This window comes from Pteropus medius, unplaced genomic scaffold (assembly GCF_902729225.1).
Source record: "Pteropus medius unplaced genomic scaffold, Ma_sr-lr_union100, whole genome shotgun sequence".
Taxonomy (NCBI): Eukaryota; Metazoa; Chordata; class Mammalia; order Chiroptera; family Pteropodidae; genus Pteropus; species Pteropus medius.
This window is the reverse complement of record NW_024349800.1, coordinates 16913708-16941672: the sequence shown is the minus strand read 5'-3', so window position 1 is coordinate 16941672 and position 27965 is coordinate 16913708. Positions and strand designations below refer to the sequence as shown.

At 36.8% G+C, this 27965-nt stretch overlaps 1 protein-coding gene and 1 pseudogene across 2 annotated transcripts; both read left to right on the top strand.

Annotated features, from left to right (window-relative positions):
* Nucleotides 1-1612: 1612 nt before the first annotated feature.
* EDNRB (endothelin receptor type B) lies at nucleotides 1613-23627 on the top strand. Of its 2 annotated transcripts, XM_039886932.1 has the most exons (8): nucleotides 1613-1804; nucleotides 2746-3283; nucleotides 17740-17852; nucleotides 17988-18192; nucleotides 19569-19718; nucleotides 20101-20234; nucleotides 20796-20904; nucleotides 22381-23627. In XM_039886932.1, the coding sequence occupies exons 2-8, from the start codon at nucleotides 2798-2800 to the stop codon at nucleotides 22513-22515; spliced, it is 1332 nt and encodes a 443-aa protein (XP_039742866.1). In that variant the 5' UTR covers nucleotides 1613-1804; nucleotides 2746-2797; the 3' UTR covers nucleotides 22516-23627. The 2 variants fall into 2 exon arrangements, with proteins under 2 accessions (XP_039742866.1, XP_039742865.1); XM_039886931.1 differs by lacking the exon at nucleotides 1613-1804 and having other exon boundaries at nucleotides 2537-3283.
* Nucleotides 12075-12193, top strand: LOC120622586 (uncharacterized; annotated as a pseudogene).
* Nucleotides 23628-27965: the final 4338 nt, after the last annotated feature.

Sequence of the window (27965 nt, the reverse complement as noted above, 5' to 3'; positions counted from 1 at the left end):
ATATAAAAAAATATTTCATGAGCTCAACTTGTGGCAGGTATTGTGATGGTACTAAAATAACATACAATTCTGTCCCTATCCTGAAAAATAAATTAATTTCTATGAAATTAACAGTAACCCATAAAAGACTCTGTGCGATCAAGTGCTCAGTTGTGTTTAACAGTTTTACAGTGCTTGAGGAAAAAGAAGATATCGATCTCAGTGAGGCTTAGAGTAGTCACCCAGAACTGGGTGGAGGAAAGGTGAATGGGGAGGGAGAGAAAGTGGCGCATTTGTAGGGTCTCTATGTATGGTGGGAAGAAGGCTTGTGTAAGAAAAGCAGGTTCAAACTTAACAAAATATTCAAACTCCAAACGAACATATGGAGCACCCATCTAATTCCTCATTCACACAGCACTGTATGTTGTTTCTTGGCTCAGCTTTGAAACAACTGAACGCTGACCTTATTTTTACCCAGACAGGGCGGATAAGTTCTGCGCTAAAAACACCCTGATTTGGAATTAGCACTCACAACCCTAGACCGTGTTTCTCATTCCTTTCGCCTTACTCCTTAATCATGCTCCTTAGACCATATTTCACACTTAAAGTTCAACTTTTAAAATAGAAATTGATTTTCTACTTCTACTTACACAGAAAACATTGCATAGGAATCAAAAATGCAAAGTTCTTGCCCCGCCTATGCCATTAACCACCTGTGAAGTCAAAAATGAGCCATCTAGTCTCTAAATAAGTTGATACACAGAATAGTTCCTTCTAGGTCTGAAATTTCACGGATCCAACCAGTTGACTGGAAGACAGCAGAGTAATATCCAAAACACATTACACAGTCTGAATTTCTGACTTTTGTTTTATACAATTGTTGGGCAAAACTGTCAGTCTCTATTATTTCTCTCTATCCCATAAAAACTGAATTCAAGGAAGGATAGGAAGAATTTATTTTATGCCTCTGCCTGATAAACATCATCCTGAATTTGAATGGCAACTTTCTGACTATTTTCATGTCCCCTATAGGTATAAGGTCCCTCGACAGTATAAAAATCCCAGAGATGGCCTGATATTAACACTTCAGGACACAGGGAGAGTAGCCGCTGCTACAGACAATAAGGGAGGAATTTTAGTCCTCTCCTAGGGCGGTGAGAGGGCTGGAGAGGAAAGGGTCGTGCCCCTCCTTGCTGAGGGCGATGGGGACTTGAAATTGAAAGGGGCGGGGGGGGGGTACAGAAACAGGGCAAAGAACAGCGTCTCCAAACCAACCAGGTCTTAGATATCACGCGGGGTATTTAACGAAAGTTACAGTAGGCATTAAAAGTCCAGGTTAACACGTTTAATACAGTGTGCTAGTCTAGAGCCCAAAGGCATCACCGAATGCGTAGAAACTTGCCCTTGGGTTAGGCTCATCGTTTGAAGAACTCAGAACTGTGACAGATAAAGCACCTCTCGCTTCTTCCTCTGAGAACTGACTGCCCTGTCCAGCGGGCAGCTTCTGCTGATGCTGTCCAGGCATCGCCCAAGGGGAAAGGTTGCGGCGCGGTGGGAAAGACGCAGGAGGAGTCTGGCGGTGATTGATGGGGAAGGGACGAATGAATAAAAGTACTTGTCTAGGGATAGCAAAGAGCCTGAGTAAGCTGTGGAGCTGCACGGTCTGGCATTCCCTGAGCTTTTCGTCAGAGCCAGACCCGCCTGCTGCTGAAGGGAGGCGTGCTCTGCTCCAGGGATCAGGGAAAACCGAGGCGTGAGAGCCGAGCGCGTCCCGGGAAAGAGGTTCTGGCTGGTCGCTTTGCGCCTGCTGCGTCCCATCCGAGAGGTAAACATTCTGATTTGGTATCCAATTAAAAGCAATGATTGACCCTTGTCCTGGGGCTTCAGCTTAGATTACTAGTTTGGGAAATTATATATATAATTTATATACATATAAATTATATATATAATGCATACATATACATGCATACACATGTATATGTATGCATTATATATATAATATATGTGTGTATGTGTATACATATATGTGTGTATGTGTATATACATATATATAAATTTTTTAAATAAAACGTATAGACACAGTGAATTGAGGTTGGCGTACGAGAGGGCGTGTGAGTGTTTGAAGTCACTTGGGGGGGACAGAAGCTCCGAAGTTAATGCCAATAGTCTTCCCAAGTAGAACCGAGTTGAGAAGTCGCAGATTTTCCGAGTCAGCCGCGCACTCCCGCGGGCCTCGGGGAACCCGAGCTCAGGCAGCGGGGTAGAAGCGGCTTTCACCCACCAGGAGTCTTGGAGTTCAGACACGGGTTGTCTGGGTTCCCGAAGGAGCAAACTGCAGAAATTGGCACATACCCTCGGCCTCTGGGTGCCTTGATTCCCCCCGTCCCCAGAATCCTTAGCCAGAACGTACATGCTCCCTCAGGGCACACCAAGGAGCTCAGAGCTTTGCCTTGGACACCCATGCTTCCCTCCTTGACACACCCCTTCCAGAATGTCCCGCCCCACTGAGAAACATTTACCACTGGAGATGGAGGGGAGAGGGGGAGGGACTCAGGGGAGAAAAACCACCGAGAAAACTGGTTCTGGGAGGACAGTCTAAGGGCGCAGGCTGGTCGCACTCGCCAGTTTCCCACTCGCGCGCAAACTTGAGTTATTTTTGCATGCGGATAGTAGCCGCGCGGTTGGACTCTGCGCCAGCGGTTTGCCGGGGCGTGGCTGGGGCAGCTGAACCGAGTGTCCTGTCTTCCTTCCCCTGCTGGTCTCCAGACTCTGAAAGCTGCGGAGCGGCCACCCGACTCCCACTGGAGCAGATAGCATCATGCAGCAGCTGCCAAGCCTGTGCGGACGCGCCCTGGTGGCGCTGATCCTTGCCTGCGGCGTGGCGGAGGTCCAGGGAGAAGAGAGGGGATTCCCGTCAGCTGGGGCCACTCCACTGCTTCTGGGGACCGGAGAGATCATGACGCCCCCCACTAAGACCTCATGGCCGAGGGGGTCTAACGTCAGCTTGCCGCGGTCATCAGCACCTCCGCAGATTCCTGAGACAGGGAAGCCGGCAAGAGGCCCTCCACGGACCCTCGCTCCGCCCCCGTGTGAAGGAACCATTGAGATCAAAGAAACTTTCAAATACATCAACACGGTGGTGTCCTGCCTAGTGTTTGTGCTGGGCATCATCGGAAACTCCACGCTGCTGAGAATCATTTACAAGAACAAGTGCATGAGAAATGGCCCCAATATCTTGATAGCCAGCCTGGCTCTGGGAGACCTGCTGCACATCATCATTGACATCCCCATCAATGTCTACAAGGTAAAGGGAACCTGCTAATATCGTGATGAGAGAGCAACTGGTTAGGTAGAGGGAGATGGGAGAGACTTTGGAGGGAGCTTATTCAAGAAGATCCATCCCCCTCTAAAAGTCAGCAACCATTGCAACCAAATTACCTACGGGTCTTCAGTACCAATGCTAAGCCTAGAACAAGTGTAGTCCCCAGAGGCATCAACATCACTTGAGAATGTGTTAGAAATGACATTTTATAGCCTCAAATCTACTCTGGGGTGGGGCACTATATATATATATTTTTTATTTTAAAAGCTCTCCACGTTATTAGGATGAACTGTAAAGTTTGAGAACCATGTGTACTGAAGGGTCTTGTCCCTAAGTCCAGCTCACTGGGTACATTATCTCTAAGGTTTGGTCCATGAACTGGCAAAATTGATATCACTCAAGAGCCTGTTAGAACAACAAGTCTACCCCAGACTTGCTAAATCAAACTTGTGCATCTTAAGATATCTAGGTGATGTATGTGAATACTAACCTTGGGAAGCATTTTCTTGGAGGACTCTGAAAGTAGAGGGACTGGAATTCGTTTTTAGGAAACAAATAGCCTAAAAGAAAGAGGCTCAGACTGGCGAGTGGGAAAACACAGGTCCTCTGCTGTGTATAACTGCACTGTTCCTACTTTTTATTGAATGCCTGCAGTAAGGCAAGCACTGGGGATAGATGTATTACATTTTTTAATCCTTCAACAACCCACAAGTAAATATTACTCCATTTTACAGAAGATTAATAGGATGTTCAAGGTTTCACAATGAGTAAGAGATTGAAGGTGGGAATCAGGCTAATTCAAAGTACTAGCCAGCCACACCTTATAGGTTACTTCATGGACAAGACCAAGAGCACTCAACTTTAAGTCTGTAAAGAATGGTTTCAGTAGCTAACACTACTGTGTGATCACCAGGGGCATCAGAGGGAATAGTCATGGAGAGCAAGGTCAGAACATAAACCTTGACACTATTTGCCACCAGGTTGCTTTGGATCTCTGGACACATCCTAACATCCCTGGGCCTCAGTTTCGTCAACTCTACAACAAGGCTTCTAGTGCCCACTTACTGGGGTTTTGTGGTATTAAGAAAAATAGCCCAAGTGAAAGAGCTGGAACATTTTAAAAGACTGTATAAATATGTAAAACTCTGCTTCCCCATTATGATCAGCAATAGAAAATCAAATATAAAAACAGAACCCAAGTGTAGAGGAATGGTAACGTGTTTTGAAGATTTGCTTTAAGCTAGTCCTGGACTTGGGTACAGGAAAAAAAAAAAAAAACAGAATGTGGAGTTGAGAAAGGCTTGTAGAGCCTTTGCTTCATCTTTCGTGGCAGAAGTTATCATAAGCCATGCCTTTAAATTGTCCTTCATGAATCTCTGGAAATTCTAATCCAAATAGCCATATTTTAAGGGAATTCTAGAGATTTCTGAGGTTTAGAGATAGGATTCAGATTAGGAACAAGGCCCGAGAAGGAAATATTCCCAGAAATTGGTGATAAATAGAAGAAATTCTAAAATTCTGCATGACAACTGGTTCTTATGAACTCTGGAGAGCATAGTCTGAAATGAGTCTCTTCAATGCAATCACAGCTCCTTTTGGGTCAGAAGTGACCCATTTACTTCTTAAGGAGTCCCACAGACCAAGTCTTACTGTTCCAATCTGGCAGAGGAATTTTAATTCAATTCATCAAAACTGACTTGAGAAACATTAGAGTACAAGGTGTTGTGAGAAATTTTAAAATAAATGAAATAAGATCCTTCTTAAAAGAGAGGTTACATCTAGTTCTGCTAGTCTTGCACAGAATTTTGTGAAAGGCCTGTTTAGAGAGGTTCCAGGAAACCCCACACATCTAGCCTGGTCAGAAACCTTCCTAAGCCAGCACTTGAAGTGCTACGTGGAAGGAGGGGCTAAGAACACTCTGGTGTTGCTTTCAGGCATGAGTAAATCAGCTCTTCCAGGACCATCCTACTTCCTCTGTCCAGTCAAATTATTACACTCAATAAGTCACAGAATATTTGACTCCCAAGGGGGCACGCAGATTTTATTTTCATTTCAAATTCCTTTATGATTTCCCTAGCAAGTTACATCTTTTCGCCTGAAGCTATTTAGTCTGTTAAAGCTGTGTTTTCACTTCTGAAATAAACAAACTAATAAATCATTACAAATATGACCATCTCCTTTTCTATATTGGTCATAAACAAAACCATCACAAAGAGTTAGGTCCCATCGCTAGGTTTACCATCATTGAACCCCATATAGTAACCTTTGGTTGATTTTTGTAGTATGCATAAATAGGTAACACTTGAGGCGTAATATAACAATGGCAACCATTTATTATGCACTAGGTACTTGGTTTATTTCATTAAATCGCTGTGACAACCTTGTGGAGGAGGTACTGTTATCATCCCTATTATATGGGGAAACTACATGTTGGAGAGGTGAAGATTGCCCAATGTCACCCCACTAGAAAGTGATGAAAGCAGACTTGAAGCCAGGCCGCCTGGCCCCAGCACCTGTGGCCCTCCCCGGCCTCCTGCACTGAGCAGGCTCAGGCACAGAATGCCCTTCTCCAACCTGGAGTGTTGTGAGGGCCTCATTGGAGTGCTTCAGTGAAATTATGTGACACAGTAGGATACTTGGTAAGCATTTTCGGGTTCAATTTGAGTCATCTGAAGATTTCTCTCTCCAGAAATCCCGTTCAGATGATCTGTAGTGTGTAATATTGATAATAGCATTGTTATTCTAAAAGCTTTGTTTACTGAAACACCTAATCCAGGACTAGATAGAAGTTATTTATTACCCTAAATAATTATGACACCATATAAGTAAGTTTTTAAAAATGCATTTATTATTTCAGAGTAGTCAGGTATTATACTTCACAGAAAGTAATTTAAGTGAATTATGAATGCCATTTAAATTTATCCTAAAGTGGGGGACTTGAATCTCTAAGCCAGCGATTTATGTTTTTGTTTTTGTTATTTTTGTAGAATGTTACCGTTCTCTTTGAGAATCAAACAAATTGTTTTTATTATTTATAATTAATACATGATATATAATGTATATAATTGTGATTAACATATAATATATTAAAATATACATATATGTGCACACATTCGTAATTTCTGGGTATTCATAAAACCCTCCAACCCATCTGTTGGCACACCCAGGGGCCCAGAAACGTCAAAGTAAATCTATTACATTTTGATCTGGAGTTCAGTAAATCTAGAGTTCAATAACGTTGACAAACCAAAAAATGTGAAAATTCTTGCTGGAAGCCATAGTCCTTAATACCGCTGGAGAATGAGACAGGACGTCACAGGGAGGTGCTGCTGTGAGGAGATGACAACCTCTGTCTTGCCTCCCTCAAGGAACTGAGTCTCTGGAAACTTCTAGGTAGAGTCAGTCTTCCTCACCATGAAATCCAGTGTTGGAGGCCGGAGAGATATCACAGGACATTCAGCAAATTAAAGCTGTTCCGGTGCTTGAAATATTTATGTAAACATGTTGAAAATAAAAGCCTCTTTATTCTCCTCAGTAGCACACACTAGGGCTGTTACACACTATATTACATAACACCATCCAGATGAAAAATGAAAAATGCAATCATCCAAAGATATTTAAAATATATAGAGATGGGTATGTTTATGCATATTTATAAACATATTAAATATTCTAAGTATGTATGGACACATAAGTAGGTGAATATCTTTTGTCACAGTGTATAGCACGTAGTTAGCAAATAAATGAGTGTGTGTATGTGTGTATGTGTGTGTTTGTGCATGTAAATAAGAATGGAAATTTGTAGGGTTTTTTCCAGCTTTTGCCATTATCACCATGACTACAAATAACATCTTTGTACATATGGCTTAGCACACATGTGTGATTCTATCTGAAGGGTAAATATCTAAAATTAAAATTACTGAATCAAAGGATATGTGCATTTGTAATTCTGATAGATATTGTCATATTGTGGGCCAAAGTTATTGTTTTACTCTTAGTTTCACTATTTTATACATCACTATTTTATAGAATCACTATTTTATACATCTCCATAGAGATATACACATATTGATGTCTATCTCTAATATACACATGGATCACCATGCCAGTAGTTACATGGTGTATATACGTACCAGACCCAAAAGCCAGGTTTAAGTTATCTGATATGACGATGCATCTCTCCTTATTTGCAAGCTACTTTTTATATCCTTCATAATAAACTAAAATGAATGGGGTAATCTAGATGTCTGTTGCCTACAATAGCCTATCTGACTACTGAATTATAGTAGCGCCAATGTCAAAGTTATGTGGGAAGCAAAAGAACTGTGCACACTTGTGGATGCTATGGAGGTTTTTATGTTGTTGGTTGGTTGGTTAGTTGGCTTGGATTCATTTGATTTAGCAGTGATATTCAACAAGCCTTGATTGCCAGTTAAGTTAAAATTTCTTTAATTTATTTTAACTTCTCAAGAAGTTGAAATTTCTTGAGCAAATAATGAGTTTTAAAATTATTTATGAATTTTAGTTAACAATTTCACTCCTTGTGCTATATTTACATAGATAACTGAGTTAATATAGTTAATTCTCAAATATAGCTTCCTTTATGTGTAAGCAAATTGCTTTTGAAAACAAATTTGTTTCTAAACTGATAAGGCAAATATTGATGGGCATCAGTTTGATAAAATCTGAGTGCAATCAGATGTCCAGGGGTGGTGGAGAGCTTTTTGAAAATTAGGCTGGTGACCTATTGGAGTGCTTTTAGATGGCTTTGCCATCAAGACTTTGTAGGCTACTTTTAGAGGCCAGGAGGCTGCCTTCATACCTCTGAGAGGCAAAACTGCTGATCTTTAACGTTTAACTGGTTAAGGTAGAGTATATCTAACATTAAAATACCAGCATGTCAAAATGTGGAATTGCTTCACTGAACCAACAAATGAGTTTTGAGTCAAGTGACCTTGTCAGGTAATCATATATTTTCTGCTTGTGACACGATCAAAACTATCTTCCTGAACAAAGTCACCTTTCTCACTATTTGATTTTAGACTACTTCTAGTACTTAACAAGTTGGTGTATAATTAACTAGTTTCATAGTTAGAGCTAGAAGTTAATGGAACACCATCAGATTTAACTTTTGAAGGCATAATTTTTCAATTAGTGAACAGAAGTCTATTTGTATGGAGCAATACCAGAGGTAAAGGTGTCATTGGGTAGGGAAGTCTAATTTCTTCCAAGGTAATAATACTGTTTCCATTTCCATTAAGTAAGCGAGATCTTTTACTAATATTTTAGTAATATTTTGAGATTTTTAAAAGCATTTTGAACCCAAAATGGAACCTAGAAAACCTCTGAGATTCATTTATTTAAAGCTAAAAAAAAAAAAAAAATTAAGGAGCACCAATTAAGCACATTTAGAGTATTAGCTTTTAAAAAGTATTAATAGGGGGAGATAGATAGGATAAAAGAGGTGAAATATGTAAAACTTATGCAAATTACATGAAGTGAAAAATAAATAAATAAAATAAATAAATAAAAATATGAAATAAAAAGTATTAATAAAAAGTAAAATGATTACTCTGAATAACCTCAATTTATTAACAAACAAAACTAACACCCTGGCCCACCTAGTGCAGTGTCTGCAACAGTCAATACCAGACCGATGCTTGTTGACAAAAGATTTTATAAATAAGATGTGAGGCAGGGGGATTTTTCTAACTCATATTTTTATAACAGTCCAGATGAAAAAGAATGGGAAAGTTTGCTCCCTTTTCTGTATGAAGATATTGGTCAAAACTGAATAACAGGTCGATAGCAGAATTAAAATAACCCAGAAACTCAAATTTCATATTTCTAATTCAGTTTCACTGATTCCCATGACAAAATGGTTGGCAAACACTTGGCTTTGGGCAATGAAAGTTACCCTAGGTTAACTCCATGGTACTTCTTGTGTTTGTCTTTAAACTGCTACTTGGTCACTTCGTAAATCTAAGCTTCTTAAAATATTAAGGTAGTGTTTCTTTCCACACGGTAAGGGTTATGTATTAAAGGCTCTACATTTTTTCTTTGCTCACTTTAAAGGAGTTGTTCAAGTTCGAAGATATTTCCATAACTGTATAAGAGGATGACATAACCAAGACCTTGTTGTGTCAGGGCCAGGGCACTGTGTTCTTCATTTCACACACACACACACACACACACACACACACACACACACACCATATAAGGTTATCTCTGTGTGGGTAATATGCTATAGTTGATTATTTTTACAGAAACATGCCAAATGCTAATAAGTGATTAAGTGCTTTAAAGGGTGTTGACAGATAAAGCCTGAACTGAAATAAGACTCAAGATGTAATTTATGATGTGAAACGTTCTCTTTCAGTGCTTTGCAAAGTTAAAAGGAGGTTGGTTATGTTTGGGAAAAAGCTGAGGGTTGTGTATGGGTATATCTTAGCCAACAACTTCTCTAATTTTAGACTTCTTTTTTTTTCAAATGCTTTTACTTTAGAGATTTATTATTTCACTTTCCCTATAGATCTTCTCTTATAAATGTATAGAAACACGAAAATGACCAAACTATTTGTAGAAGAGAGAGAGGAAGATCATTCTTGTGTCAGAAATTTATTAGCAAAGTTGACTGAAACATAACTCAAGCAATTCTCTGTCCCTGAGACTAACAGCCATACTCAGGCCTCCTGACCTGTATCCTCTCTCTATTTCCCTCCTCTTTAGCTCCATCATAGTTTCCAGAAAGGGGGAAAACTTGCTCTGAATGTTTACATTTTACACTGTCTTCTTCCCCCTCCCTCAGTGTTTTAAAAATATTTTAAAGGTCTTTTGGATTTCATAGCAATCAAACATTTTCTCTTAGTAGCTTACCAGTATCCTTTAAGATATTCTCTGGGTAGAATTAGATTCAAGTAAGACATGAAATTACCTAATAAGGTTTGCTGAATTCATTAAGTTTGAGAGTCTCTTTCTGAGCCTTGAGACCATCAGGTTATAATTCCTCAGTTCCTTCAAATGTCATGGTGATCTCAGAAGAGCCAGCTCAGATAAGTGACTTTAATAATAGGTGAGGTAAACAGCATATCATAATGCTTTTAGGTGAGTCTTTCAAAATACGTAGTGTGTCAATGAAAGTTTTTAAGCACAAACTGTGGGTAAATTTTTAAGTTCAGATAATAGGAGAGTAGCTATCCATTTATTATTTTCCTGTTACAGGCTTGGGAATAAATTTCATTGTAACACTGATAGAGAAATATATTTAAGGTGAACTTAAATTTCTCCTATGACATATTTTTTAAATCTTTTTTTCTATTTCTTTGTTTCTCTTAGAGATTTTGTTTCAAGGAGCTTAATTCATATTCATGGAGTCATTGTTCCATTTCAGCAAGTCATAAGAATGTTTCAGAGTGAAAAGCCCTCTGTTTTGTGGGTATGCACACAACAGATTCCTAGAAAGTTTCTGCCTTGCACAACTCCAGGGGGCACTGTTCACATTCTTGCCTATTTAAATATCATTCTTCTATATAATTAGAAGCTGACATTTTTTTCTGACCCACGTAGTTCTAACTCACAATACTTAATCTTTAAGTGATTAAGTGTATTTTAATGGGTTTGGGATGGAACTTATAATTGATATTTGTCCTTTAAGGTACAAGTGAAATAAATGTATATCAAGAAAATATTTATTATGTACTCGACCAGCAGCTTACCTTAAATTCTGTATGTACATGTGAAAAAAAGAAAGGGAGATTATTTTGTGGAAATCCTTGAATAAGGATTAAAATGCTAGTTCAAATGCAAAAAAACTCCTTGATGTGGAAATCCTTGAATAAGGATGAAATCCTTGAATAAGGATTAAAATGCTAGTTCAAATGCAGAAAAACTCTTATCTGCTACAGGAAACAGATAAAAACAGAAGAATACACCCTTTTCCACACCACTCCATTATTTCCCTCTTTGACTGTCACTATAAAAACATAATACCAGTCACTTGAATGAAATGTTCATAGTGCATCACGAGATGGAACAGACAGCAATTTGGCAAAGTAACCCTGGTTTGTCTTCGTTAACGCGTTGCTCACCCGCCCTCTTAAATGATCATCTCTTACAGTGTCTCTATGCTTACTGCATCCATCTCCACCAAATTTGCAACTAAAGCTCCTCATAGAATTCATTAGATAGTGAGAAACAGTAGGTACTGTTTTTGATTAGTCATTTCCTTGACAGTTTTGAGTAGGAGAGAGAGAATGGGAGAGGAATTTTTGCTTTTCACATTTTCCGGCCTGTTTGGAAGGTAGAACTCCAACAAGAGAACAGCCAACTCTCACACCCCAAGGCCCTGGCTCTATTTGACAATAAGACCTGAGCATCTGGAAGAGGGGAGGACATGGACTAGACAATACAAAAAAAAAATAAATGCACAGTCATCTTAATTCTCTAAATAATTTGTTTAGAATATGAGAAGTGAAAAGCCCATAACAAAAGTTTTATCAGAAGATTTCTGACTTGCAATCAAATTCATTCATTCATCTATTCACTCATTCATTCACTATTATTCAATAAGCATTTGATGAGTGAGCACTGTGTGTCAGGCTCTGTGCTAGGAATGAATGCTACATGATATTCTGAAACAAATAAGCAGTTAAAGCTCAGTGTTTACTTTTAATTAAAAAAAATAGGGAACATGGTTCCATAGTGTAGCGGTTAGTATGTCTGCTTTACATGCAGAAGGTCCTGGGTTCACGCCCCAGGGGAGCTACGGTCCATGGTCTACGGCCATGCCACCCTGAACAAGTCCGATCCCGTCTGATCTCGAAAGCTAAGTAGGGTTGGTCCCAGTTAGTACTTGGATAAGAGACCACCTAGGAAGACCAGGTGCTGCAGGCATAAATAATAAATAAATACATACATACATACATACATACATACATATTAAAAAATAGGGAAAATGATATATAGGGTTAATGAGACAAATTAAACTTTGTTAGTGCAAGATGGTTAACTGGCATTTCCTGACTTTATGGGGCTGGTGTGTATTGCAGGGTTTTCTTCATTTAATTTCTCAAGAATGTAATTTTTAATTAAAAAGAAAAATGAAAAATGTAAATCCCCTAGTTAGAGAGATTTTGTAGAACTCTCTTAAGAATAACCTTAAAGAAAGGATAGCTATTCCTCATCCATGCTATTTATCCTTTCAGAAATTAAAAAAAAAAATCTTTATAATCTAAAAATAATTACATAATGTAATATAAACTAATTATTTGGATTCTGTTGCCTATATCCTTTCTCAAACAGCTGTTCTAACATAAAGTTATAAAATTATGGTCATCCTGGAATAGAAAACTTATAATCATTATGGTCAAGTCTTTTTTAAATCTAGTTTTAATTACTTTATTTATTTGTGTTTATTCACACAAAAGAAATGTGCTAGAGAAGCAGTATAAGCATTAGGAGAAAGGGGTCAACACAAGCATAGGCGATCATTTGACAAATGGACACTGCATTGCTCGTAAGACCCAAAGTAACAAAAGCTCTTAGATGAACCATCATAAAGTGAAAACCAGTGTCCATTATGAGAGTATTTTCTAACTGGTTCACATTTGCTAAATATTAGGTACCATATATTCAAATTTAATTTTAAACAGGACCTAAAAATTTAATTCATGTAGCAGGGACCTAGTAACAATATCAAACACTAAAATTCTTTTCGTGACCAGAGAAACTTCTTTGATTACATGATTGTTTTGTCTTTAGTATTTAGACTTTGCCCTTAAGTTATCTAATTTAATGGAATAAAGTCTAAAGAAGAACCTAAACATAAGGAATAAGAATGTGTTATTGCTGGGTTTAAAGTTAGAGTTTCTCCCTCTTGCAGTAAAGAGAATCAATTTCTTCTAAAAAGAGGAAAGCTATATTGTTAGACTTCAAATTAGTAATTACTAGAAATAATTACTAGAAATTATAAAAATCTATAATGATATTTCTTTAACAAATTTTAAAGAGGGCATCTTGGTTAAGAGTAATTTTTTTTTTTTTAACTTTATGGCTTTTTCCCAACCCAGGGATTTCTTTACCATTAAACAAGAGGTTGATGTCTTTCCTTTTTAAATAAGCTCTAAGCACTAACTTACTCAGACTTTCTTGCTGGAGGCCACTAAGAAAGAGATGAGCATCAGTAGTGGGCATGGTTTCTGTCACAGGCTATCAGCCTTTTCAGTGTATCCACAAAGCCTTCTGGTCAGAGAGAGGTAGAGGTTGTCAAAGTCATCTTTCCCACTGCAAGATAACAGAAGTGACAGTAAGCACTCAGTCACGAGTCATTTGTTGCCACTAAGGACCAGCAGCATTCAGGTCTGAATTGAAAGCCTGAAATTCTGAAAAGCTGATGAAGGTTAATGCCTCCTATTTTGCAGTTCCTTTCCCTTTGGAAGGGTAGATTACAAAATTATAATCTCTTAGTTATGATTAGCTTTGTGACTATCTCTGTGTTGAATTTTCAGTTTGTGTTTCCTTGTCCTCTGTGATAACTTAGGTCAGAGGTTGGGCTGCAGGCCTCCCAGTGGTATGAAGAGCAATAATACAATTTCTAGGCTGAGCCAAAAACAATAGTAACCTCAAAACTGGGCCTGGCCTCGGTGCAGAGCTCATTTTCATTGGCCAGACTTCTTTCTTTTCAGTGGCCTGGACACTCATTCATCTTGATCCACCTGAATGCTATACCTCTGTAATCTAATACTTGCATGCTTTGAAAATAGTTAAGAGGCAATAAAATGATTGAAACTTTCCAAATTTGGGGACGTTATATGAATAAAATAGCTAGGTAGTTAAAAGAAAATTTTACTCTGCATCTAGATATTTTACCATTGTTTGACACATAGCTATGTGTTTAAAAGTACTAATATTCATTTAATTCTAAACATTTCTTTTTTCTAAGATCAATTTCCTCAAAATACTACATACTCCAGAATCAGACCATGTGGGTTCAAATGTGACTCTATGACTAATTTAAATGAGTGACCAATGATAAATATATTAATAATCAAATGATGAACACCAAATTTCTCCAAAACTTAGTTACATGAATAATAAACATTTATTATCTCACGTTGTATCTGTGGTTCAGGAATTCAGGAGCCACTGGCTCAGGGTCTCTCATGGGAGTATAGCTAAGATATTGGCAGGGGCTGCAGTTATCTTAAGGTCTGTGTCTAGGGCCGGAGTATCTTTTCATTCACAAATCGGGCAAGGTAATGTTCATTGTTTTTAGGAGGCCTCAGTTCCTTACCATGTTGGCCTCTCACAGAGATGTGTGAGTGTCCTCCTGGCATGGCAACTGGCCTCCCCTAGAATGAGTGATCCAAGAGAGAGCAAGGAAGAAGCCATAAATGCTTTTTATAAACTAGTCTCACACATCAGACATCATCACTTTCACTGCATCCTATTTGTTGAAAGCAAATATTAAGTTCAACCCACAGTCAAGGGGAAGGAAGTGAGACTTCAGCTTTTGAAGAGAGGAGCTTAAAAAAATTGTAGACATATTTAAAATCAACATAACAAGTTGATAAACTTCTAAGTGACTCAGTTTTGTTACCTATAAAATGAGGATAATAATAGTACTACCTCATAGGATTGCTGTGGAAATTCAGTGTAAAGTGCTTAGGCTAGTGCTTAGCCCATTGTAAGTGCCATACAGTGTTAGTTTTGCTTTTTTTTTTCCCCTGCTATATCTAAGAATGATTAGACAGAATATCGTCTAGCTAATTTATACCAAACTGGGTCTGGCAGAGTCCTTGAAACTGGTAGGAACATTTTTATTTTTATATTTCCAAGGGCAATTTGCATTTCCTTCAAAACATCTTGAGTTTGTAGCTAGTTCAGACCTGTGGCACCCTGAGTTTTCCCCTATTTCAGTAAATGGCCCACTATTTACATGGTAAATCTCTTTAAGTTTCTTGACTCTTCACATCTGACATTCAACCCGTAGACAAGTCCTGCTGGCTCTACCTTCAAAATATATCGAGTCTCTAACTCATACTCCTCAGCCCCAGGGCACCACAGAGTCCAGCTCACCACAAGCATTCATCAAAGCTTCCTTTCTTGACCCCACATTCTATTCTACATTGAACAGAGTGGAAAAAAGGAAAATAAATGAGATCGCTCTATTTCCTTTTTTAAAAGCCTTGCGATGGATTGCTTCAAAAACAAACAAACAAAAAATTCAAGGTCCTGCCTCTACAACGTCATCACCTAGACACTTGGTTTAGATCACTCAGCTACAGCCTTGATAGATTTCTTCCTGTCCCTTTAGCTCACCAGGACCTTTGCACTAGCTCTTTCCTTTGCCTTGAATGCTCTTTGCATGGCTTCTTATTTTAGTCAAGTACCTACTCAAAAGTTGCCTCTTTAGAGAGACCTTGCTGAGTAGCTTGCCAGAAAGCACCCTAAATCCCATTATACTCCCTTAATATGATGACGCCCCCTCCATGTGACACCACATTAAATATTTGTGTCTTTTTTGTCTGCTTCTCTCACAAAACTGTGAGCTTCATAAGAGCTGAGAGTTTGTCTCATTCACTGATGTACAGCCTGTACTGTGAATGGTGTCTTGCACATAGTGGATACTCAATACATGTTTACTGAGTGAATGAATAAACAAGCAGTTATAAGTCAATTGATTAATCCAGAAGTCACAAGGTAGAGGCTAGTCCAACTCACAGATATATTTTGTTAACACAATGTTTTTTAAAAATATGACTTAGTTGACAACTTTTATATATTATGCGATTTCTTACAAAAATTCTTTTTTTTTTTTTTTTTTGGCTAAAAATCAAGAGATATTTTTATTTGGAGTCCCTTAGCAAAAATCATGCCAGGTTTATTAGCAGCTATTCCTTTTAGATAAGATTTACCCCAGACCCCACCACTCCCAATTATCTTCCCAACACCAATGACTTTCTTACACCCAGCTCCCTCCACAGCTCTGTGTTACCTGCCTGGCTCTGTAGGCTTTCAGGGCCCTAGAATAAGCATATTTGTTGTAAGTTTGTCAATATTTGTCCTATATGTCAATGTAATTTTTCATGCTTAACTTAGAAATGAAATTAGTCCCATGTTGGAGTTCCAAGTCATGTTCATTCTGAGGTGTACATTTCAACCTTTGGTGCCATTCTTGTTACAGAACAATCACCCAGCTTGACAAACTCCACAAAGAACCTTTGCTAGTGAAAGAACGAAAAGACGTAATTGTGTTTCAAAATAGTTTTCACTTTTGGAAGATTATTTTTTAAAACATTAAAAAATAAACATAGATTTGAAATACTTTATTTTCAAAACCTCATGAACATTCAATCCAGATGTTTACCTAAAGTGATTCATTTACCAGGGTGGGGCACACTCAGTTGTCTTAAGAAAGAAAATAACTGAGTTTAACAATAGATAGTTGCATAGTCTGAAGTCAGATCAAGAGAAATATATGTATAATAGCAAGAACTGTGTCTTTTGCTCATTGGATAGCCAGTGCCTATATACATTAGGGGTTTGAATATTTATTAAGCATCTGTTATGCGTCAGGACCTATATTAGGCAGTCACAGAGCCCATAGTCTGTCAAATACTTTAGAGGTGCTAGACAGCAAAAACTACACAAAACAAACAAGTAAATGTTATAATATAAGCAATAGGAGTTGATAAGTGCTATAGATAAAAAGGAATGTGGATGAGGGAAAGGGAGATGGGAACATCTGGCTGGTTACTATTCTTCATAGTGTGGTCAGGGTAGGTGGTGTTGAAAAGATGAGACTTGAGCAAGACCTGAAGGATGTAAGGAAGTTTGCCTAGCAGATCTTAGGGAAGGAGCCTTCCAAGATAAGGAAAAACCGAAAGTAAAGCCTGAAGGCAGGAGTGTGCTTTGTGCGGTCAAGGAGCAGCAGCATGCCTACCCTGGCCGAGTTACTATGCAGTCTAGTAGGTTGACCAGAGTAAAGAATAAGTATACAAATGCACACGCTATTCTCCCTCACTAAGGAACATTTATCACCTATTTTTAAGTAGGCTATATTTTGATTTGGCCAAGAACTGAGCATTAGAGACTCCATGACAATATAGGAAAGAGATGTATTCAGTGCCGCAGGTTCAATTGTGTAAGAGGAACTTAAGCAGCTGGCTTCAATTGACCTTGTGGTGGAGATCCTGACCCAAAGTTACTCTAGATGCGTAACGAATTCTCTGGAATGGGTTGCATTTTCATTTTCCCAACACACTCTCCTGTTCCATGTATCAAACACTAGCGCTTTTCAAAGGAGTAGTCCATGAGGAAAAATATTAGAACTGAAATTTATTTTACTTCCCATGTTAATTACTCTCCACTAAGTACTTCAGTTCAGAGGGTGCCTGATGGAAATCTCCCTAACAGAGCTCCATGTGTCCTTATTGCAGCTTCTCGCAGAAGACTGGCCCTTTGGAGTTGAGATGTGTAAGCTGGTGCCTTTCATACAGAAGGCCTCCGTGGGAATCACCGTGCTGAGCCTGTGCGCTCTAAGTATTGACAGGTAATACTGCACATTTAAGTCAGGTATATCCTGAATAGTATTCTAGGGATGGCTATGTCACTCAGAAAATAAGCTATGTAATTCAACAAAGCCAGGCTCTGCCCACTTGACAAGCAATTCTATTTTGCACTTCAGATATCGAGCCGTTGCATCTTGGAGTCGAATTAAAGGAATTGGGGTTCCAAAATGGACAGCAGTAGAAATTGTTTTAATTTGGGTGGTCTCTGTGGTTCTGGCCATCCCCGAAGCCGTGGGTTTTGATATGATTACCACTGACTACAAAGGAAGTTATCTGCGCATCTGCTTACTTCATCCCATTCAGAAAACAGCCTTCATGCAGGTAACTTTTACTTCTCTTTTTCCTTTTAGTTCTTGCCTTATAAATATTTAGCTAATTTCCCCTTGACCTCTCCTTCTTGGGAAGCTTGATTTATGACTGTCCTTGGCATAAATTAAGAGTGGGACCCAGGACCGAGGGGTTAACAGTGACTAATGACCGAAGCTTCAAGAAGCTGGGTCACTACCTCTCCAAGAATCCCCTGGCACTCAGGGATACAGATAAACGAGGTTCACATGAAAGAATTGATCTGAATTTATAACTTTTCTACTCAAATTCCCACAAGGACTGACAACGGTGACATTTTCTGCATAAGACAACACAACAGTCATTAGAGAGAATAGATAGATGGTTCAGTGACTGATCAAATAGAAATCGCCCTGGTATGGATGGATTCTGAAAGGCCTGACCTCCTTCTGAAAAGAAAGCTGCCAATGCAAAGAAGTTTTCATCTTGGCCATTTATTCTAGAATGTTTAATCAGGAGATAGGAAAAGAATGGCAATGCTGGTCATCAGAAGATAGATTTTAAGTGTAAAAAGCTCTTTCCAGCAGCATGGGTGAAGAGGAGTTAATGCAAAGAAGGCTCATCTAAGTGTCACCTGTAATTATTTTCCATTTTACATATAAGAAGACTATACAAAATTTTATGAATTGTACATATATCATGGTAATCAAAAGAATAAAGAGGGCCATCAATGTGAAATTGAAAATGAGATTGCTGTTTTCTTGTTTCTTATTAGTTAAAGGGGAAAAGGTACTGCATAGATTACATAAATTCTGCTCCAACACAGATATATCCGGAGCAACAATAAAAAAAAGAGAGAGAGAGGAAAAAAAAAAAAACAGAAAAAGAATAAGAGAAAGAGCATACGTCCTAAGCAGCTTTGATTTTTTTTAATTAATAGGTTAGATTTATATATTACTGAGCTAAATGATTAACGAAGACCATTTCATATGTTTTTCCCATTAAACAAACTTGTTAAATAGTGAAAATTTTCCTTAAACACTATGATGTCTTTACATATTCAAATGTGGTATTTAATACAAAAAATACCTTCAGGATAACTGGCTTATATAAAAACAAAAATATCTGAATTACCAGATATTTTGAATTTTGCTCAACTGCTTAAATTTAATGCATGATTATAACATACTGCCTAAAGAATTAAAATTTTTTATAGGAAAAGTTTGTTTTATTGAATATAATTATTTAATTATTTGTTCAGTAGATATGGCCTGAAAGATTCTACATAGTATTTATGAAATGGATCTACTCTAGATGATAATTATTCCTTGATGAATATTTTTAATTTAACATTTGTATATAAATTTATTTTCGAAAGGAGTATTAATAATAAAATTCTCTCTTTCCCATAGTTTTACAAGACAGCGAAAGACTGGTGGCTATTTAGTTTCTATTTCTGCTTGCCGTTGGCCATCACCGCATTTTTTTATACCCTAATGACTTGTGAAATGTTGAGAAAGAAGAGTGGCATGCAAATTGCTTTAAATGACCACTTAAAGCAGGTAAGAAAATAGAAATATTTGCTAACTCAAGATAGTAATTATGATTGTGAATAGCATAAATATGATGATAACAAACTAAAATTACTATATAGTAGAGCATACTTTTTCTGGTATTTTTGAATATACAAAGGCTTTAAAATGTTATCTATTTAGATATTTTATATAATCTAAAGGATCCAGAAAGAACCATAACTTTTTAAAGATGAATCACTAGCCTTTTTAATTCTAATTCACATTAACTATTCAGTTTAAAGCTGTGTCCTGAATTTTTACAAATGCCATTGGCTTTTGATAAACAATATTAAATATTCTGTTTGGGGAAAAAGAATGCTGTAATTATAATGAGCCATCTTTTCAGGGTTTGACTATGGTTTTATTTCAGAGACGGGAAGTGGCCAAAACAGTATTTTGCCTGGTCCTTGTCTTTGCCCTATGTTGGCTTCCCCTTCACCTCAGCAGAATTTTGAAGCTCACTCTTTATGATCAGAATGATCCCAATAGATGTGAACTTTTGAGGTAAGAAAAGTAAAATAGAGATAGTTTTGTAATTAAATGCCAAGCACAAGTTTTCCATCGATCCTTTTCATAGGCAGAAAGACGGAGTATCATTTTTCTGATCTTTAGGGAGCAATTAAGATTCTCTTTTTACTTTCATTCCTATTGAAATGAAGGAGTAAAAGGAACTTAAGAGAACACTGGGAATGGAAAGCCAGAGTTGTCCAATGATGAGTGTGTGGCATGATTGAAAATACCAGGTCTGATTCTCCTTTGCACATTGTAAATCTTTTCTTTTCAGCCAGCTTCAGCACTTTCAAATGCGATTTTATTTTAAAAGAGAGAATTGAGCATGATGGGGTGTTGGGGACAATGTGTGTAATGACAGAGACAGAAAGGGAAAGAGAGAGACAGGCAAGAGAGAGAAAGAGATACAAAGATTGTTATCAGCAAAGACCAGTAGTAAAATAAAAACCATTGTATATGGGTAATTTTTTTCTTCACAAAAACACAAAAGACTCCAAAGAATATGTGCTTGGTGAGCATGTTTTTCACAGATATGTTTTGGGTTATTTTTTGCAGCTTTTTGTTGGTATTGGACTACATTGGCATCAACATGGCCTCCCTGAATTCCTGCATTAATCCAATAGCTCTGTATTTGGTGAGCAAAAGATTCAAAAACTGCTTCAAGGTAAGAGTTCCAGAGTAAAAAGCCCTTTTTAATATGGCACCAAATATAAAACTTCCAAACTACTATTATTTCTATCCAGAGAGATCGAGAAAGTTGTTTTACAGTTTTCCCTTACGTTACATCATAGATAATTTTTTTAAATATGACTTTTGCTCACAAACTTACTGTAGTTGATTTCTGCCTATAAATCCCAGTCAACCATTTCCTACTGCCTCAAACAATCAGTTATACTCATAGAATTGCTCAGAAGATTAATAAAAATTACATGCATTGATGTCTGACACATCACATGGTAAATAAGAGTTAAACAAGAATTCGATTTGGGGTAGATTTTGGACTATGCAGCACAATTTGGATTATAACTAAATCCAATTATTTTTCATATGAACATGAGTATAGTAAGTCAAAGAAAGAAATTTAATTCAGGTTCTACCTCCTCTCTTCCACCTTCTTAGTAGAGATGTGTTACTTGATGTGGAATATGTATAATTATTCTTCATATGGCTGCTTGAATTGTAACATCCATCTGTCTATCCATCCATCTATCCATCCATTTATCCATCCATCCATCCATCACTCTTTCAACAATCTAACATGGAATAAAATATTTTCACTCATTCTATGGAAATTATCCATTTGTCTCTGGTAGTTTATTATTGTAAAGCCAAGAACTTAGCTTCCTTGTAAACTCTAAGGCAGTCTATAAAATGTTTTGTCCACTCATAAACTCATAGATTTTAGAGCTAGAAGAGAACGTTCATCAAGATCAACTCCTTCATTTTACAGAACAGAAAACAATGGATATCCCATTTTTTATACATATAGATTCTCATAAAACAAACAGAATGAACAAATTTTTGAATTTTTAAAAATTCAAGAAAAAACTGGATAAATAAAACTGAGACACTTGTATACTTTGTAACCTTATTGTGTAACAGTACTGAATAGGCATATGAGAATCACATGTGGCTGAAAAAGTGGCAATGTAATATTAAATTCATTGATAGATGAAAGATGTTTATGATGCTGTCAAGTGAGAAAAAGCAGGCTGTGGAGTATATGTATAGTACAATTTTATTAACATTAATTGCACATACACTTCCACACACATGCACATGTATAGTCATATGTATATATGTGTATGGTAATATTTCTATTTGCATAGGAAAACGTCTTAAGTTACATATTTATCAGATATTTAAGAGTATTTCTCAAGCAGTCAAGGTTAAATATCAAGAATCAAGAGTGACTTTCTCTTATAATTTTAATTAAAAGGTGAGCAGTTTTAATTATATAAGTTTTTCCTCTTATATTCTAGTTTAAAAATTATCATATGCTATACATGTAATCATATATTTTTAAGGGGAAGAGTAAGGGAGCATGGAAAGAAAGTGGCTCAAGAATTCTCAATCATACAAAGCAAGTCAGATAATATCACTGATGTAAATATATAACGAGTGACTTTGTTTTGTACAGTCATGCTTATGCTGCTGGTGCCAGTCATTTGAAGAAAAACAGTCCTTGGAGGAAAAGCCGTCGTGCTTAAAGTTCAAAGCTAATGATCACGGATATGACAACTTCCGTTCCAGTAATAAATACAGCTCATCTTGAGAAAGAATATTCACTTAATTTTATTTTCTTTATTTTGAACAGAAGTCATTAAAACAATGAGGCACTTGCCAAAACAAAAGAACTGTGTGTTTGCACAAAACAGTGTAAAATGTAAGAGTGATTATTTTCTTAACACTCATAGTTACACATGACATTTTATGAGCTGTTTACAGAATGAGAAGAAAAGCAGTGAGAATTAAGAAAGATTCATTGTGAAAGCACTTAATTTTTTACAGTCAGCACTTCAATGTAGTTCTTAATAATTTCCAGTATATTCACACACCACTTACATTTAAATTGAGCTCACTCAGTAAAGAAATTTAGTTTTAAATTAATATGAATCTGATATAAAGGAAACATGTGTCACCGTAAAATGGAATTTTTAAATGAAATTTAAGTCACTTAATTTAAATTTTAAAAAATCCTTCAAAACCTTATTAATAGTATCATACCAGTGGTTGGACTATTTTAACTATAAAATGTGTAAACATTTTGGCTGATATCTTTTTTTGACATTAGAAACATTTAAATGATCAGAAGAAAGTATCAGAAAGGTAAGAGATTTTTAAAAATCATCAAACCTTTTACATTCAGATAAGATCAACTGTTTCAAAGGGAAAGAGAGAGAAGGATTGGAATGCTATCCCAAAAGACTCCTTTGAAATATCTCATTCATCTACTCTGCAAAGAAAACACTACCTACAATTTTTTCAGGATTATTAATAAAACATTCTTTTCTTTCTTTATCCCTATCATAGTTTAAATGCTACTTGTTTAGTTTTATCAACTGTAGATACTTATCTGTAATACACAATGTGTAGATTATACTAAGGGCAGGCCCCAGTGTTCATACCTGTACGATGGAGGGATGCCAGTAACCGCATAACGGACAGAATGTGTGTCGCCTGGAGCAGTGTTCACATGACCAAGGAAGAGGCAGCACTCTCTCTCACCCATACTGTATTAAAATGCTCTCTGGCATATGTATAATATGATGGTTAAAATTCTGATTATTTTTTAAGATTACACTCATCAGTCAACTTAACAGCTACCTGTTACTTACTAATTTTTATACTATTTTTGTAAATAACTAATAAAAAAAAAGTTCTTGATGTGGTGCTTTTCTGTCACTTACAGGTGAAACTGTTTTTTTGAGATGGTAAGAACTTCTTGCTTTTTGCATTCTTGCCTGATTCTTTCATCTCTGCAGCAAAGTGCCTTAGGTTAACTGGAGATGAGATGTGTGTGAAAGTACAAGAGAAAACGGAAGAGAGAGGAAATGAGGTGGGGTGGGAGGAAACCCATGGGGACAGATTCCCATTCTTAGCCTGATGTTCGTCATTGCCCCGTCATATCAATGCAAAAGGTCCTGATTCTGTTCCAGCAAAACACAGTGCAATGTTCTCAGAGTGACTTCAGGAACAAATTGGGCCCAAGAGCTTTAACTCAGTCTTAAAATATAACAGAGTTTCTACTTTTTTTTTTCTTTTAGTAACCCGGGGCCACATGTTGGAAATAAGCTAGGATGTTGTTTTCTGCCAGCTTCTAATGTGATGATACAGTAAATCAAAACCCAACAATGTGGCCAAAAAGAAAGGACAATAATTAATTTACATGCCACATGGATTCAATCTATTTACAAACCACTCACAGTCTTGTTTATTAATTTCTTCCCAATCACTGTTTCAGATGCTTGTTGTCACAAAAGATATTTCGAACTTTGGATTTTAAGCAAAATCCAAAAAAAAATAGACTTATATCTTCACAGTTTAATATATATTTATTTCTGTTTAAGTTTTAGCTCATTTTTATTATCATGTACCGAGTTTTGGTTCTTCCTCCTCATTTATATCCTTAATACTCTTTCTTTCTCCATGTCAGAATTGTGGCCTGTAACCATCTTGCCAAATTTTGAAGCTGCACACAAAGAGTATATATTTGCACTATTTGAAACATAATGAAATTGTGTTCATAGCCTTTATTACAATGTTGGGTTCAAAATTTTAATATACTGATAAAGGTTTACTAAGACACGAACATGATTTCTTGGCATAATTAAGATCTAGATAAGAAAATGTGTCACCGATTAACTTTAAAACACATTTCCTAGTATTAAGAACTGTATAATAGCAACAGACAAAAATAGTGTTAAAACAGATGTTAAAATGTAAAAGATTTATAAGAAATTTTAGTCTATTTTCTCCTTTATTCATTGCTCATAGATGTGCATGTTCAAACACCTTTTAGTATCGACAGCTTACAAGTGGCAAAAAGAACATAGTTTATAGCAAAACATGGGTATGCTGTAGCTAACTTTATAAAATTATAATATGACCATGTAAAATAATTATATATTTTGTTTTTCTGTGGTCGCTTAAAGTGGCAACTACTATATTCATGGATTCCTTATTATAAAAACAAAATAAAAATTTTAATTGTTTTAAAAAAAAGACCAGATTATTTTTCACTGTGCAGGCAATAATTTACCAAATGCTAATTGAATAAGTGTTTAAAGGAAATACAGAAGTTACAAGGGGACATTATTTATGTTTTAAGCATATAATTATCAAGAAAATATAAAAGCTGTTAAATTAAAATGCCAATTTCTGGTCTCTAGGCTGTGGTGTTATATTTTATTGTTACGAGGAACAATAAACCTCAGTTTCCCAAGGTTGACTGTGTGGTTGATAGTTTCCAATAGCACCTTATGTCTGTCTTTCTTTGGCTGCCTGCTTTTGGAGCATTTCACTATTTATTCAGTGTTGTGCCATAGGTCAAAGGTGAAAGGTTGAAATGAGATTTGAGGATTACTCATTTTATTTCAAAAGCTTCTTTTGAGGCTTCACTATATGCAAAGTGGGATGAAATTAATAAAATATAAGGTTCCTACTCAATAGGAGACAGAAATGATAACAAAACTTAATATAAAAAAATGAAATGGGAACTAAATAACTGCATACCTACAGCTCTTAAAGTTCATGTATCTGTGTCTCCTAGCACACAATCCCTTTCATCACCTGCCAAAGATAATCAAGAATTAGCATTCACTCTTCTCCCATGTAATTGTGTGACGCCCAGTTCCAGAAGTTTCTGTGATTTATCTCTGACCTTTGTGGGATTTCAGCCGCCTAATCTCAGCTGGGCACTTGGAGATATACATGTTCTGAATTCCAGGGGCTTATTTGAGATGTACAGGAAAGGAAAACATAGGCAGTACCCTCTTTAAAAGTCACCAAAAAGAGCCTACCTTCTTCTGAATAGATGTCAAGTAATAATAATAATAGTAATAATAATAATAATGCCCACACAATTTATTAAAGTAAAAGTAGGCAGAATGAATTCAATTTAGATTCTTGGAAGAAAACCAAGAAATGCGGCAGCCCTGAGATGGAAATGTCCAGAAATACACATAACACAGAGGGTAAGCTTGCAAAGAGCAATGACACTGGACTTATTTGCTCTCAGTCGTTAGTCGGCCTCAGAAGTGACAAAAGATGGAATAAGTACACCAAAATTGGAAAATCCCACTGGGTACTTCCAGGATTCAAAGCTCTCTTGAGCACAGGGAGTAACCTCATCATGTTAGGAAGGCAGCATTTGGAATGGAAAAAGCACCCTCTACCAAAAAAACATAATATCCTTGATTGTTTTGACAATATGATTGACCTCAAATAAGTCATTTAAGATCTCAGGTTTAATTATCTATAAAATATAAATATTAATAATCTTATCCTAATTTTTACATCGAATAAACAAATTTGAATGGACTTACTATATAATTTTAGTGTACTCTCTAAAATATACATATATGAAAATGAAGAAGTAATAGTCTCTGCCCTCCAGAAACTCACCATCTAAAGATAGACAAATAAATAAAAGCAGTTAATAAGTTAATATATGGATATGTACATGACAGAAATCAGGGAGTTTAGGGTAACTCATCAAAGGAATTGGTATTTGAGTTGTACCTTAAAGGAAGTTTGCGAAGCAGAGAAGGCATTGCTGGCAAGATGGGAAAACTATCTTATGGGAAAACTGAAAAGGGTGAAACAGCCTGGCCAGTTCAGGAAAACGGCTAAATCTCAGCATGTTCAGGGAGGGGCTGGGTGAGGTGGGGCTGGAGAGACAGGCAAGGAAGGAAGGGCCTTGTGTTGCCCTTTCCCATGGCCAGTGTTTCTCAAATGTCAGAACTGCATGCCACAGACTCATCTGGGATGTTTGTTTAAAATGCAGATTCCTGGCCTCCAACTCTGATTTATATAATCAGAATTTCTGGGGTGCAGCCCAGAGGTATTTAATTTAACAAAGACTTCGCATAGCTCTTATGTACCTAAAATTGAGGAAGCCCTGCAGCGTAGATATTTGCAAAGTACTGAGTATTTTAAGGGAGGAATAACAAGATAAATTCTGTTTTCATACAACTGATTTAGAAACAGTATGGGGCAGGGATTAGAAGACTATAGAACAGAAAGCAATGAGATTGGATAAACAGTTACCGCAGTTGACAGATGAAAGAGATGAGAGTCTGAGAGAGGAAAGTGTGTGGAGATGGTGAAAACAGATCAGGTCAGATGGAAAGATATAGTCACCTTAACATACTGACCAGATTAAGGTAAAGCTCAATCAAAAGCCTTCTGGCCGGAATGACCTAGATCAGGGATCAGCCAACTATGGCCCAAGGGCCAAATCCTGTGTAGTGGACTGTTTCTGAAAGTAAAGTTTTATTGGAATACAGTCACATTCACTTGTTTGCATATTGACTATAGTTGCCTATCACTATGAGAGAACAATTGAGTAGTTGTGATAGAAATCTTTAGCCCACAAAGCCTAAAATATTTACTTTCTGGCCTTTACAGAAAAAAATTTGCCAACTCCTGACTTAGATAAATAATATTAAAGAAAAAGAGAGGTGGCAATTAAATCAGAGGAGAAAAAAAAGAGTTCTAGGATAGAATGAATTCTGTTTTGGATATAATAAGGTGCCATGGAGAATCCACGGAGAAACTTGAGAGATCTATCTGGGTTAAAGACAAAAATTAGCTTATCATGGTTTAGAGATGATAATTAAAGAAGATGAATGGAAATGATCGAGGAGAATCAGAAAAAGTAGAGGGGAAAAGGAAAGAAGAGATAAAGAATAAAATAACAGAAATATAAGAGGAGTAGACAGAAAAGAGAAATTCAGAAGAAACAAGAACAAGAAAGACTGGTGTCATAGAAGTCAAGGGAAACAGCAAAGGAGTAGGCTGGGCATCGGAGTAAAATAAGAATGGAAAAGTGAACCTTGAACTTGCCAATTCAAAAAACGTCAGAAACCTCATCCAGAGCAGTTTGTGTATATGCATGTGTGTATGTGTTTATGTGCATGTGAGAGAGATATGATGAAAATATACCTCTATTTTCTCATCTCCCATTCACTTATTAATATATATTTTACATAAATCATATAT

Excerpts from the sequence above, each read along its gene's own strand:
- EDNRB (XM_039886932.1), top strand. The coding sequence starts at position 2,798 with ATGCAGCAGCTGCCAAGCCTGTGCGGACGCGCCCTGGTGGCGCTGATC. Across the intron at positions 17,853-17,987 it reads TGCGCTCTAAGTATTGACAG|ATATCGAGCCGTTGCATCTT; the intron begins GTAATACTGCAC and ends TTTGCACTTCAG. Across the intron at positions 20,235-20,795 it reads AATAGATGTGAACTTTTGAG|CTTTTTGTTGGTATTGGACT; the intron begins GTAAGAAAAGTA and ends TATTTTTTGCAG.